Raw genomic sequence first — 16,053 nt, forward strand, 5'->3', positions numbered from 1 at the left:
TGTAAGTACATTATACAAGGTTTTGCCCGGTTGTTGCTCCTTGAGCTGTGTCCAGCGACTGCACATCTCCTAATATGCAACGAGGCTGCCATGGGACCCCGCGGGCCGTTCATCGAATCGCGGAAATACATTTCGAATTCTCGATTACATCATTGTTCACAATGCCGTTCAACACTTCGCATTAGAGTTTTGGAAAGGGATCTTCGCGACGTGAAAGTATGTCGGACGACGTACGATGGATGGATGTCACATGCCCCTTCCCTTGAGCTCCGTTGTGCCGTTTCTACACGTGATACATAAAATCTTACGTTGGATTTTTCCCCCTTTATTTACTCGCGTTTTCTTTTTATTTTCTTTTTTTTTTGGTTTCTTTGTTTTGTTTGTTTGTTTTAACCCCGAAATACATACACACGATGAAGTGAAAAAAAGGCACCTTACTCCTTATCGTACGGTCGTAAGTGATATGCCGCATACCGCGCTGGGGGGTTGGAATGGGAGTGGGAAGGGGTTTATACGATATAATAATGGACCCCGTGACGCGCACGTCGGATCGTACGAAACACTATGAAACAATGAAGGAACGTCGTAATCTCTGTATGAATCGGACGTGATCGTAATTAGCGTTTATTATTAAACTTTTGTCTCTCCGAAGAACTTGTCTTTTTTCCGTCGAGGCGCGTGAATTTCTATCGTTCACACTTTCTCTCTCACACACGCTCACTCTTGTTCATTTATTCACTCACTTGCTAACCGATACATACACGTATTTTCTTTCTCATGCGCTTGATCGCTTTCTCTCTTTTTTTTTTCTTCTCCTTTCGCTCGTGTAATATCGTTGCGTTCCTTTCATTCGATGCAGCAAACGTATTACATATTCATATTTTTAGGGGCTCAGGGGGTCCGGCAGGCTAGCCACAACATTTTCTCTCGTGTCTGTTTCTTTCACGAGATACGTTTCAATGGTTTTGAAGTTTCCTTACGGCTAAGGGTATGTAACACAGTATGTCGCGGAGTACGCGTTAACAGGTGTCGCGTCTTCCGCCCCCTTTTCCTGTTCTCGTTTCTAAGCTTATACTCGATATAATCTCTAGTTGTCGGCTATTATCTTCTTACACATTTATATCTGGTATGTATATATAATATACATATTTTTTTTTTGTATTATACGTGTGTGTATATATACATATACATATAGACGTATGTATGTATACACATATAGATGCGCGTGTTGGTTTTTTGTAGTCTTTTTTTGTAATATATATATTTATATGATCATATACATATGTTATTTTAAGGTATGCTCGGTGACTACGCTTACGGCTCCTACTTTTGCTTTCTTTCGCTGTGTGCATCATCTCTTACAAATTTCTGTTAAACATTCTTGTGTTAACGCTAAACTGTTTTCACGGTACTCAGCATCGGTATTCTAGAGTGGCTTGACTGCTGCCTTCCTACCCTTTTGCCAGTTTCCGATTGACAAGATGACGTTACAGGTGATGATTGAATTCAAGCGGATAAACTTTTCGAAAGTTCAAGACTAGATTTCCCGGTGTTTGACGTTTTTGTTTCCCCGTGAATAAAGAAAACCGTGCATGTCATCCATTTGTTAAACACTTGAATTATTTTCATTGCGCTCGTAACATTCTATATTTTTTTTCCTACTATGAATTTGAACGAAAGGAGAGCCAAGTTATCGACGATAAAAGCAGGAATTCTTGCGTTTATGTGCATTCACTAAAGTATTACGTTTCTCTGCTTGGCCTACTTACATGCGTTGTATTTCATGGTTAACAATTATCGACGACGATATTTTCATGTTATGTTTAATCTACCAACATGACTTCTACGCTCTTTTTACGATGTTTCAGAATCCGATGCGATATTATTTGTACAACATTAAACAAGCGCAAACGGTTAAATACACAATTTTGTTCACCAATTTTCTTTTTCTTTCATTTGTACAAACACAAAATCTTCTTTGTACACAAAGGACAGACGAATACTCCACTGCGGGCTGCTACAAAGAATCAGCAATAGCTGTGACTAAATCGTACGGTTACCTAGATCTGATAGTTATCTATAGTCTTCTACGTCGTATTTCTCTAGATTCTTGCTACATATGCGAAACGACTCTATATATGTACAACGTTACATGATCGTTTAATTACTGTATATGCCGTGATCTTACTTGGCGCGTATCATCTCAGAGTAACATTTTTAAACAAATGTAACTACTCTTAAACAATGTTATTTTATAGGACGGTAAGATAGGTACACGCAGTCCGTCTGTCTGCGTATGGTCGAAGGAACGGTTGACAAATTGCGTAAAAGGATAACTTCTACGTAAAATAAATTTCTCCTATACGAAATAGTTAAATCAATTTCAATCATGAAAATTTTTTGTTTACGAAGCATGTACAAAGAACGAAGAATTTTATATAGGAATGTAATCACGTTACCAATTTTAATTATAGAGGTTGTCTACGAAACAATACGAGATACTTAACAAGCATTCTGTTTAAATTTCCTAACTCTACCATACAAACTTCATATTTTCATTCACCGTTTCACTTCTATCAAGAACAAAAACCGCTTTAAGCGGCCAATACTTGCGACTTACGCCACTGGATCTAACAACAACGTTACATTTGTTGTTTCTTTCTACGACTTCTAACGAAGATTCACGGACTTTGCTAAACAACGCAGTGATATGTTTTATATGTGCTTTATGCGCGTGTAACGCTTTTGACGCATTGAAACAGTGTTTCGTTGTATATTTGTTAAAAGCGAAGGTGTAGTGACTCGATACATAGAATATTAACAGGGCGTTTGACAAAATCGATGCGATGGCGTTTCCTATTTTCCTTCGCCGCCGATGCCGATAATCCTCTCTGTCCATTGTTCGTAAGACGTCGCGTGAAAGCATACTGGAACTTGGTTAATTATTTTCACTTAGTCCTCGATGAGAGGAACACGTACAAGTCTCTAAGTGTATGTTTCTTGAATGATTGTCGGCTATCATATTTGGTAAATCTCCACGAGAGGAATCCTTCTGTGTAGGAAATCATTTGTAGAGCGATTCGGTCGTTCGGCACAGAAGGATGGCAAGGAAGCCAGAAGACAAAACGAAGAAGAAAGGACGTCGGGACAAAAGAATGTCACAAAGACGTGATACGTAGTAATGAAAGAAAGTCGAAGATGCCAGTAAGTGTGAAAGAAGAATAGGAGAGGAGGTTGGTAAAAAAAAAAAGAAGGAACTGGGTCGTGGTAACGCGAGAATGTCGTGATTCGATAACGGCTAGGCAGCTGGTATGCCAGCTTGCTGAAGCTTAAACGACACGACGGTAAAAATTCTTGAAACGGCGAGAATTGCGAAATATCGGATGCGTTACAGGGCTGTAGAAATTCTAGAGTTTGCGTCTCGAACACGGACGAAGGATGGAGGCAGCAGCCGCAGCTTGTTTCCTATATATTTTTATTTCCGTGTTTATGCCTTGTTGTGTTTTACGTTTACGTGTAGTATTTATGTGTGCATGTGTGTATATGTCGTGTAACGGTGCTCGATGTGATTTGCGGATATAGTTATTGCGCTATTCATTTTTTTTTTCGTGAACGTTTCTTTTCTTCTTCTTATTTGTTAACTTAGCGATCGTCAAGCTAGACTAGATTACTAAGCCTAGAGTTGTTGTTAAGTTTCTCGCCGCTACGTTCTCTATACGTACGCTGCCGCGTAGAGAATGTGATTTTGTTTGTACGTGTGTATTTACATACGTGTACGTGTGTTTGTGCGTGCGTGCGTGCGTGCGTTTTACCTGTACGAATGTCAGTGTACGTGTCATTTTGTATTCCTTTTCCTGGGCGTGATTACGCACATGACTTAGGTACCATAAATGGATTTGACCATTTTCTATTAGACGTATCACTCTAGCGTGCATTCTCTCTCTCCCATTCTCTCTTGCTCTCATCCTTCTGTATTGTTCGCATCATTCTCACCCTTTTTTGCCTAAATTTCTTTACACGGTTTTCCTCGATTCCACTCTCGCTTCGTGGTCGTTACTTTCCAAAACCCCGTGGTATCTTCTACTAATTAAATTACATTAATTATCTACTTATCACTTTATACTACATTTTTGGTTTTCCCTTTGACGCTGCGCCGTGTATTTTACTTGGCTAGCTTCATTCGCTTTATTACCTAGACAACGTACTCGAGACTAGCGGTAAGTTCTATACACGCCTTAATGCTTAAGGCGTCATTCTTCAAATACTTTTTACAGGACGAGGATCCCCGCTGATTCTTTAAAAGAGTGGGGGACCACTCTCTTTCTTCCCGTTGAAAGTGGAATCGAGTCGAGAAGTGAACTTTCTGGCAAGGGGAGTGATTATACGGCCGAAGGACGTAAGAGTAGAGTGTACCAGACGTATGATTTGATTTTCTCCTTCATCCCCCATCCCCCCTTTAATCGACTTTCTTTCAATACGACGCCTCGCGCTGCCCCTTAAATTCACGCTACGATTTACGTCGTACATTCTAACTCTTACCTGCCATTTTATTCGCCGCCCTTTTCCCTTTTTCTCTCGCTCGTTCCACTTTTCAGAAAAATAACCTATATTTTTATTTTTTTTCTTGTTTGTTCGCCTAACTAATAATGTACACGATATTTTGTTTCACTTATGTTCTTATGTCGTCTCTTAAAAGCTATTTCTTTTTTTATCTCACGCACAGCGCTTTCTTTTTTCGCTTACGACGATTCAAAATAACAGCTTTCGTCGTCGCTGCACGTTTTGGTATTTATTTATTTATATATATATATAATATATTTTTTTGTATTTATATGTATGTATATATTTATTTATAATTCTTTCGTTTCTTCCTCGCGATCGGTACCGTGTCCTTTAGGCTGTGTATTTCATTACGTTTGTGTCGAGAAACAGAACTCCGTTACTGTTTGGAATAGCCAATGATTCACGTCCGCGCTTCACGATAACGTGTTATTGAATTTTGTATCACTTCGTTGTATGTTCGTGTAATTTCTTTTTCTTTTTTTTTTTTACAAATGGCTCTTACCTCTCTCGTGTTTATCAATTATAAAACAATTGACGGGCATAGAGTGAAATATGTTTGGTGTTGGTTTTAAATCTTGGGCCACAATCCTTATGTTTTAAGTACACGATAAAAATTTCTCCATTGTACAAATTTTTGATTCATCTGTATAGTTCTCGCCTTAAACTTATCAACACGAAACAACTTATCCGAATGAAAATATTCCACTAATCTCGTATGGAGTATACAGAGTGTCAATTTGAAAACTACATAAGGATATGAATAATCGGACGAAGATTCGCCGTTTGAGAAATAAACGTCAATAAATACCCGAGTCAACCGGATAGTCAAATTTAAATGAAAATTAATCAACTAATTCAACTAATTTAACAATTTCAACAATAAAATCGAACATCTATAAATCGTAATAAATTTTAACAAATAATCTTGCTACGTAAAATTTGTGTGAAGTTCGAGATGCTTTTCGTACTGGGAAGACACTAAGAGATTATCGAATTACGCGTAGTTGTCAGATTTATATACTTACATACGTTTTATGTTTCAGGCATAGAAACGTTTGCTCGTTTTCTCTCGCCGAATAGAACAATATTAGTTTACAAGGAATTAATGGTACGAAATATTTGTGGTCCGCGAGATGGACTGAAGGCACACCTTTTATATCCATATCCACGTACTACGTATCGAATCGTTCGGAAAATTAGTAAATTTACTGATATTTCCTAAATGCTACGTTGTCCCAAGCGGGTTTGATTTCGTCATTCTCTTGTATTCGATGCTTTCGCGATCTCATCAATTCTAACGTCTCGCAAACGTCCCTGTATCGTTCTTTGATCGTCGCGTTTTTTGATTCGAAAACGTTGAACGCTTTTGATTCGTTTAAAGCACGATCCGTCGTCTATCTTTTGATTAATAACAAAGTCGTCCATCTCTCTTTATCTCTCTCCCCGTTTTCTTCCCCCTTTCTCCATTTTTCTCCTTTTCCTTTGCCCGTTTTCCATTCTTGATCATCCCCTTTATCCCCTCTTTCTTTTCTTTTTCTTCTTTTTGCTCGTCTCTATTTCTTTCGTTTCTTTATCCGTTATTCGGTTCGCTCGTCTAAATCCTACGGGATTCATCGTATCATAACGAAACTCATGGCTTTGCACCCGACGACGCGCGCTCGTATGATGAGACAGTTTCATTATTGAGAAAAAAAGAGACACCGTACAAACACGGGCGCAAAGAGAGAGAGAGAGAGAGAGAGAGAGAGAGAGGGAGAGGGAGAGAGAGAGAGTGGGCGTCTATCAAAGGGTGATTTCGAACGGTCGACGGCGAAACAGAAGAAGTACGATACGGAAGCATTGGATCGTGCTTAAAACTGAAAGAGACGAAGCATGGAGTAAGTATGGACAGGTTACGAAGGTTTAAAGCGGGGATCATAGATAGGCAAATCAGATGGGATTACTTCGTCCTCGTTATACTTGTTAAACCGTCGTCGGTCTTCGCGTTCATTTTTTCTTAATCCCTAACCTGTTTCTTTTCTAACGATCTCTTCTCTCGTTTCTTTGTTCGCTACTATATACATATATAGCAACGGTTTAAAGGCTGAGGGATTTTGTTTTCCGATTCCGACGGAATTACACAAAGAGAGACAACCTTTGAAAGATTCAATCGGAGGACAGGATACGCGTTCGCGAGGAAGGAACTCGACGGATCTCTAATCTAACTTTCGTGCTGTTTGTGCAATGTGTCTATCTACGAATTGTTTAATCTTTTTTTCTCGTCTCTCGCTTGTTGTATAATTTCTCATTATTCGCAGACTCTCGTTCGCTCACCCTCGTTCTCTCTTCCTAACATTCTCTCGTTCGTACGCGCGAGCGTATCCACGCATGCTTACACTTGTTTCTTACTTACACTTGTTTCAATTTCGTTTTTTTTTTTATTTCTTTTGTTTCGTTAGATTGGCCAAGTCGAAATTCGGGACGTCGGACAGACCATTTACCGATTCATTCCATCTTTTCTCTTTCTCTTTTTTTTCTTTTTCTCTTATCGATTTCTTAAAACTCGCGTCGTGTCCCTTCTCTCCGATCTATGTACCCCTTCGTTGTTACGAATTCGTAGCTCACAAGCTGAATAGCTGAGAGCGAGTTACAGTAGAGAGACGCAGGGATAAACGGTTTGTTTCTTCGCTTTCCTAAGCTTAGTGATTTATTGCTTAAGCGTCTTAAAGTCGAGATTTTTCCCTTTGGTTCTATGGTATTCGTATTATATAAAAATCTAAGGTATAAGTTAAAAACCACGGTAGACCCGACACGATTGATTGGAGTCGATCGATCGCTGGATGACGCTTTGTCCGATCGTCGCTTCCTTACATCCTTTCATATCCTTTCATCTTGCTTTTTTTTTTATTGTATCGTGTGTTACGTTTGTTTTATCTTAATCGCGAGATCGGCACGCCAACAGCATCGGTCGACACCCCTCGGCGCATACGGCTGATCTTTTATAAAAATATCCAACTGTCTAAGTGCCGCGTCAAAAGGATCAAGTCGAATAATAAAAACGGCTCTTCGACTATTCTGCGAAGACTTCGTGCATGATTTGTCTTTTGGCCTCGAGTCTGATAATAAATATAATAACCGAAGGAAGAAGTCCTCGCAGTGGCGGAAAATGGATTAAGACACGTGGATCTTTCAGTTCCGTGGTTCACGATAGTCGAGTAAACAGTTCCTCAGGAACGCGGAATCGTTGAATTTCTGAAGGTCTGTTTCCGCCTTGCCGCCGAATTTCGAATCGTCCTCGAGTAACTTTTTATTATAACATACCTACCTAACTAGCTAATTGTTGAATTTCGTTTATAATAACTTTTTTTCTGTTAAATTTACTTTATATAATCTTCACGAGTGTGCACGTGTTTATCGATTTCTCTTATTTATCATTTATACAGCACGATTACTTGACGGTCGCTGATTCGCGCTCCGAGTAACGCGTTTACAGTTTCTTTTTACGTTTTCGACTTATTAATTTTCACTGTTAAGCCCAAACTACAAAAATAATGAATCCGGGTTACGGGTCGATAACTGGCGGCGTCCTATCGCTTTTCTTTCGCTCTTTTTTTTCTCTTTTTAGGAGTTTATCGTCGATAAAGGAGTTTAGCGTCGATTAAATGGCGGAAAGTGCAAATCACGAGCTTGTTCAACATGCGTCAACTCGTTCGTCTCATCCGTAATCAGTCCTTTGTGGACGATACAACACACAAAATATTGGTTGTTTACGCTACAAACTGTCTTTGATGATCACATGGTGGTCCGCGTATCCCGGAATTCGTGTTTCATTACTGAAGCTTTTGACACTACCGTGACGGCAACGCTATCTATTAATTCAAGCCGAGAGAGACACTACATTACCCTACAGACTGGACGAGAGGATACCTCCGACTTGTTGACGGTACCAGTTAGTTTTCTTTCCCGTTTAAAGATTGCTGGTTATATTGGACGTGAAAATTTTAGGGGAATCTGGAAGTACTCTCTTTTTTCTTTGTCATTCTCTCCTTACATTTTTTTTTGTCTTTTTTTATCGTTTACTTTAAGAAATGCTTTTATAGATAAGAATTCATCCCCTTTTCCTGTCATACTTTTTTTCCCTTGCTCTGTTCATTAAAGCGATCGTTAACTACGTTTGGCAATTTCTGCCCTCTGCTTTTATGTTTCATCAAGCCGGAAGCGGCATGATTTTTGTTGCTTTTGCTGTCGCGGTGGCGTCGATGGTGACGGAAATTTTGTTGTTGTTGGTAGTTGTGGTAGTGGTGATAATGGTGGTGGTGGTGGTAACTGTTGTTGCTGTAGAAGCTGTTGTTCCTGTTGGTGGGGTGTACTTGCTTACCATCACACTAGAAGGCTAGGCGTCAGCCAGTCCTCATCCGCTAGCTGGACCGCAACCAAGAACACACTTTACCATTTGAACACACAAACGCTGGTTAAGTCTTGGTCCGAATTTCAAGAAAATAATAGAAATATTCTCGACAACTTTCTCTCTTTCACTCTACCTCTCTCTATCTTTCACACGTTTCATTCGCACATTCCACACTTTCGTTTTTCCTCTCGCTCTTCCCTTTTTAATTCTAAAAATCATTTCATTCTTGTATCTCTATCTCTCCTTATGCCTCTCACATATCCTTCGCATTCCAACACACGTAGACTGGTCGATCTGAATCTACCTTTACCGTGACTCAACCTCAATTGCTTTCAATGTTGTAAAAGTGTGAGCAAATGATTAAACACATTATTACCCTAAGATAATTGTGTTGCTTGGCTTTGACAACGCTCAGAGGAATGTATCAGTGTGGTGTAAACGTTTTCAGATTATTTAAATGTGGTGTTCGATCAATAAACTATTCATTCTCTTATGGACCGATTATGAAACTATGGATCGATTTCAGAAGGATAATTCCAATAAAAATATTAGCGACGATATTATTGGTATAACGAGACTTTCGTTCACTCTCTCGCTTTTGTTTCTTGCGTTTCTTCCATTCAGTTGCAATTTCATACGCAACGATGATATCCATTTTATAGATACGTTCTCCAGCGACACTTTTCTGGTTGAATACGAGGTTGAGCCAGGTTGTAGATGCAGTTTCCTTGACGCAAAGTGATATTTGAAAGTAAGGATAAGCCAGGCCGTGCGATGATAGTGGTAGCGATCACTGTGCCTGCGAATCGAAATATGTAAATAAAAATAATCCTTCGGATGGTTTCGAGTATCTCTCCTATTTAATAACGAACAATTCAGTGTAACATTTTCCTAACTTTTTTACTTTTCAACAATTCTAATTTTTGCAAACGTTTAACAGCCTCGATAAAAAGGTAAAAATCTCTATCGATTTACAAGTATCTTTTAGTAATGTTTATACTTTCTATTATGTTATAGATAGCTAGAAAATGTAAATGAATTATTCGTTATTAATTTGTACGTGTTGTATGTTGTATATTTTACAGTATCGCATCGTTAAACTCGAGACACCATCATCGTATTTTTTTCATAGCATTTTATTTTCTTATGTATTGTGACAATTTGAAAGAATTCAGCGAGATACTCGAGTTTATATAAACAAAGCCGAATAAGCGTGTAGTTCAGCCTTTATATGACAACTAATATTCGTGCACATTAAGTATCATGCAAAAGAGTATGATAGTGATTGTAATGCTTGGGCACACTTATATAAGCTTGCATTAAGCATGATTACATCATTTTCTGTTTAGCAAAATTTGCTGTCGAGTATATTGAAAATACGACTCGTAATATTCTTTATTTTTAAATAATACACTGATTAAAATGATTTGTATTAAAATTTTGTGAAAATTTGTTAAGCATTTGGATTGCCTGTATTATAAGAAACATAACATACTAAAACAGGAATAATTAATAAGTTGAATTTTGTTTATGTAGTATTATTCTTTGTGTCGGTTCATTTATGATTTTCATGAAGCACATCACTTGCATACAAGGTCTTGCATACTAAGATCTTTGAAAATTTTAACAAACCAAAGAAATTGTATATAAACATACTTTCAAACATTTGATATTATCAAGGTTTAAGTTTAATATACAAAGAGAAGCTTTTTAATCAAGTGATAAAATGGTAAAATTTCTTACTGTATGTTAACTACAATACAAAAATATTTATTACGATGAAAGGTTTTGGAAAACTTCATACTGTATGATAACTAAGATACAAAAATATTTACTGTGGTGAAAGATTCTTATGCAGGATCTTGATAGGCTTTATAACTCTTTTTCATTAGTATTCCCTCATCTCGAATATGTATTGTTAGGCCCTCTTACTTCTTCAAATACATACTGAAATTAAAGAAAATACAGTATAAATTCCTTATATCACTAGAAAGTGTCGTTTATAGTAGAGTAATTCCATTATACGATTTCTTAATCTAAACTTCCTAGAAAGCTTATATCCAGCCTGTTGAAATTCATTAACTCTTATCGCAAAATTATAAGGGTACCCTTAACTTAGACTTCTTTATTTATTGCCACTTCTAAATCAACCTAAAAGTTGTAAAAAAGAAGTTTAATTGATAAATATCGATCTATAGATAATATTATATGTGTACGTATATTATACATATATTGTTATATTTCAGTATAAAATATATTAAATTTAATTCAGAGAAAAACTCAAATAGTACCATCAATAAAAACGATATTTTAGAAATACAGTACAATTAGATTTGTTTTAATATACTCTTTTTGCTTACGACAAAATAACTGAAAAATAACGTAAAACGTTATTACAAAATTATGTAATATTAGACATAATACGTTTTTAGTTCCAGATATGCTTGAATTTCAAGTTAACAATTATTAAATAGACTATTTTCACTTTAGTGTTCAAAAAGTTACCTTCAATATGCCGTTAAATTACAATATACTTAACAAAATGCTTAACAAATATGATTATAATATAATTTCTACTTCCTTTTTTAATATTTTGGAATGATAACTAAATGAGAAGTAACAATTATATATGTTAATGGAGTTGTAAGTTATAAATAAAACACTGACAATACGTTCAGGCGATTAGCGTTCTACGAAGCACAATTATAACAAGATTCTGGAACAAATGATTATAAGATCCATGCAAGTGATTACTTGAAAAGTTCATTATTAGAGCAAAGCGTAATCAAGCGTGGTTAATGAATCGACGTATATGTATGAAAACATGTACTGAAATCCATACATGTAGCACGAAGGTGTGGCATTCATTACATAACACATGACATATTGGAATTTCAGACAACTGGAATAAAAAACACAAAAAGATTTTATCTGTCACATTCATCGAGATAATGGGATCCTATTAACAGTTCTATTGAAAAGCCACTCTTAACACAAATTTTCGCAATCAACATCATTCAATCATCTCAATAAATCCTGTACTGTATACAGAAGCCAAGACTAGATTTTATAAAATCGTCATTATAATTTGATCCATTCATTCACTATCGATTCGATAAAAATTATCGTTGATACGTGATCAATTTTTAAAAGACGAACAAAATATATCACTTTACCATGTTTATTATTATTATTATTATTATTATATGTATCGCAGTGATTTGTTCCGAGTTAATGTGACAAAATTTGGGAACTGTATCAAAGTCGAATGACACCTTTTTTGCCTCGGGTATTATACAAAATAAACTAGAATCTCGATTATCAGCATACTTAACAGAAATATATGTTAACGTGAAATTTGAGGATGATCCCTTGCAAGAAAGATGAAAATCAGGATAGAAACTGAAAGAGATTGTTATATTTTTACTCGAAAGCTTTTGTTTCTATTTAACATTTTAAAGGCTATTATGGATGAAATTTCACCTCATATAAACTTAATATTACCATCCTGTAATAAAACAATGGCGTTGTTCGTGATTTTTGTAAACAATAACTTTTTCTATTTCTTGCCTAATATCGAATAACGATAGAACACTTGATTATATTTATTTAGATTTATCGATGCTTAAAATAGGAAAGATATCCTGAGATAAAATTCAACGCGTGATGCTATAAATTACAAGTTTTTTTTGATAACAGCTTCCAAGGGCTAATATCGTATGTATAACTTTCCCTCATACGAAAATAGAGTTGTTCCCCTGCGTATGAATCGTTACTATACATTTGCAACGATGCATTTCGACGTATCGATCGATAGTTTTCCAACGAATGGATCAAAATGACGATACTTGATGCAAAAATATATAAAGCAAAGTACGAGATACAAGTATAGGTTCGAGTAAAAGATACAAAAGGTAACAAAGTATGCACGCGGATAGGAAAAAGAGAGAGAGAGAGAGAGAGAGGAAAGTAATGGTTACCTGGAACTGTTGCATCGGGTAGGCCATCATTTGTGCCGGAGGTGGTGGTGGTGGGGGTGCGGCTTGCACCCCTGGGGGTGCCGTGACCGTCGTGGCATGGTGTGGCGGTAACTGTGGTCCCCCAGGTAATCCCTGGCCCCAACCTGCTGCCGTGCCAGCAGCGTGGACACCCATTCCCATCCTGTATTTACACAAGTTTCTACATGTAATTTCCGTGCAAATAAACAACTTCGCTCGAAAGCTTGTAAATTGTCGCGAGTTTTGCAATTCAAAATGAACAACGTGATAATAACTTACGTCGGATTTGCGATAATTAAACTCTGGTTTTTTGTGCATTTCTGCGAGATCTAATGATGCAAAAATGCATACAAATGCACATAATATGCAAGAATATGTAAAATATACAAAATATAATATTAAGTGTAATATTTAGTAGATTAATTAAATTTCCCGTTAGGTTTCATTTCTTTGCCAGTGTTTATGAAGATATGAATTTTCATGAATATCCGCAATTTGCTAATAATTTGTGGAAAAGTAATAGTCGAATATTACTATGTACACTATCGTTGAAATGTAGTCGGACACTTGTTTATCAGTAAGTTTCTAAAATACGTGCATTAGTTATTAGGTGAAATTTATACGACAAGAAACGAAGGTAAAATCGCTCATATCACATATCTAATTATGGGTAGCGTATCATTTAAAATCGTTGTAATATAACGTTAGTAGTAAACTGACAGCTTTATATCATATTTACGTTCCAATGTTATAACACGAGATCTTTTATGGCTATGAATTATGTAACGTCAACGCCTACTCTCTGATAATACTTTTGACACAATTTATAAAGTTGTACACGAACACAACGAATATCGTAAAGATAAATCTATCGAACAAACAAAGTACGTGTATACAATATTTTCAAATTATCGAATCGAGTAATTCTTACCTGCAGTGATTAAAGATTAAAGACTGTAAATCATTTGTTTGACTTTACAGTTACGTTAAAGACTTTATGTTACAGACTTTATGTTAAAAAGAGAAGTAAATATTTAGTAAATGCAGCATAAATATCTACACAAGTTTTGTGAATTTTAAAATGATTTTGGACACGAATTAAAGAAGCAATGGAACGTTCGTATACTTTATTCGTATTTGAAGTTTTACATTTGTTGACCATTTTCTTTCTTTCGAAAATGCTTTCGAGAATGTCTCCGTGGTTTTTTTGACGGATGTTCCATTTTCAAATGTGATTATATTTATTGAAAGTGTTGGGAATATTTAACAATTCGTTAACTCTTTTTACCATAATATTTAGAGATGTTATAACGAAAACGTTTTATTTTCCAGACGGCATGGTTTAAACATAAAATCGCACGTTCCAGATTCATGAATATATGTATCGTTACATAAAGGTTTCAAACCCTTTCCCGTACGATGCACGCAACTGAAAACTTTAGGTTATCTAGGATGTGTTACATTACTGGTTTACAATCCTGGTAATGCTTGAAAGGCATTCGGGCACGGTCTTTAAGGGTGCCATTTCACGGATCGTAAGAACGCTGAAAGATATTCTGCTTGCCAGAAAGCACCCCGTTCGTTCTTGCCGCGTAATCTCTAAAAATTGCGCGATCGGCAAATGCACAAATTCGATTTGATGTCTGTGTTAAGAGTGCAACCATGTACCCGTTCGCTATTTCGTTTAACAATCCGATCGGTTAGGCATCCTATAAAAATTTGAGGAATAAAATTGTAATGTTATCACAGCGTTTTATGTTTCTCTCTATTTATATCGATCGAAAATTAAAATTTTCACGATCCATATTCAAGTTTTGGTAATAGTGATCGGGCTGTGAAAATATTCTTTAAATGTGTGTATAACAACTGATGTATCTTTTTATTTGCACAAGAATTATTATATTTCAATAGCGTTGTGTCTACTTTATTTTTATATATTTTTCCACTGCTTTGCCCGTAATGAATTAATATATTGGTAATTGAAGTATAAGTATTATAATGGAAATAGACAGATGTTTCTATAATGTTTCTTCAATAAAAGTCAATATTAAATTTGATGAATGTAAGTTGCGTATCTTTAGTAATTGTAAAAACAATCAGAAATTGTCATTTCTATGGATTTGATAGTTCAAGTATAATTTTAAATCAAATATACCAAGCATTGTATGTACCTACATACAGATTACATAATATATAATATATAATTATTTCGTGAATGCAAATGACTTCATTTATGATACAAGTAAATAAATTTAGTTGCTATAGCTAGCAAATGTGACGCGGGTTAGACGTAAATGGAAACTCGAATATGGTTAAATTCACCAAAGAATATGTAAATTCGAGTGAACTGATTTAATGTGGTGATTTGGGGATTGATTAAATGCCATCAATTATACGGCACGTAGTAAAACAAGAAGCTCAATAGTCAGTAAACATTTTCTGAAGTTACTTTATTATTCTCGAGATACTCTTTCCTCTTCCCTCTCTTCGTGTTTTGTGATCCATCTTAAGCTCAACTGGTGCATCTTATTCAAATTCCATCGATTTGTCAAGGATAAATTTAATGTCAGGCGATATTTAAAAATAATATGTAGTATGTCTGACGTTTTCTTGGCTTTTGTGCCGCTCAAATCTCATAGGGAGTGTAAAATGACAGTCTCAACCCTTCAACGTATGATGCACACAATTGAGAGCTTTAGTTTATTTCGAACGTGTACCATTTCTACTTTACAGTCCTGAGAATACTCCAGAAGCATTCGGATACCCACTTTAAGGGCGTCATTTCATAGATCGTAAAAGCGTCGAAAGATATTCTATCCCAGAAATTACCTTGGCCTTTATACTATGTGATCCTTAAAAGTTGTGCTCTTTTGTGCTCTACACATTCTCAGGTTACAGTTTAAAGGCTGGCAATATTTACTATTTTATGACATCGTCAAATTTTCAATTAAATTTATTCACCGTTTTATTACCACCATAGCCGGAAGTCTTAGCCTGATATAATCGTTTGTACTAGCAAAATGTGATATAATATCGCGTTAGATAAAGCAAGCATATTTGTTGTTCGAGATTCCACGTTGAAGTCATTGGAAATAATTTGTATTA

General features: G+C 36.1%; 1 protein-coding gene across 9 annotated transcripts in view; it reads right to left on the reverse strand.

Annotated features, from left to right (window-relative positions):
- Positions 1–1,255: 1,255 nt before the first annotated feature.
- Positions 1,256–16,053, reverse strand: part of LOC138182723 (nucleolysin TIAR) — a 585,490-nt gene continuing 570,692 nt past the window's right edge. For 3 of the 9 annotated variants that reach the window (XM_069118842.1, XM_069118847.1, XM_069118846.1), the window contains 2 exons: positions 12,931–13,111; positions 11,565–11,852 (listed from right to left, as the gene is read on the reverse strand). In XM_069118842.1, coding sequence (XP_068974943.1) covers positions 11,736–11,852; positions 12,931–13,111 — 298 coding nt within the window. In that variant the 3' untranslated portion in view covers positions 11,565–11,735. Of the gene's footprint in view, positions 9,750–10,785; positions 10,898–11,564; positions 11,853–12,930; positions 13,112–16,053 lie in introns of those variants that run through there. The other 6 variants (XR_011173870.1, XR_011173869.1, XR_011173868.1 and 3 more) reach the window with 6 other exon arrangements.

The sequence above is a fragment of the Bombus flavifrons genome, chromosome 8 (genome assembly GCF_040668555.2).
Source record: "Bombus flavifrons isolate JBK064 chromosome 8, iyBomFlav1_principal, whole genome shotgun sequence".
Lineage (NCBI taxonomy): Eukaryota > Metazoa > Arthropoda > Insecta > Hymenoptera > Apidae > Bombus > Bombus flavifrons.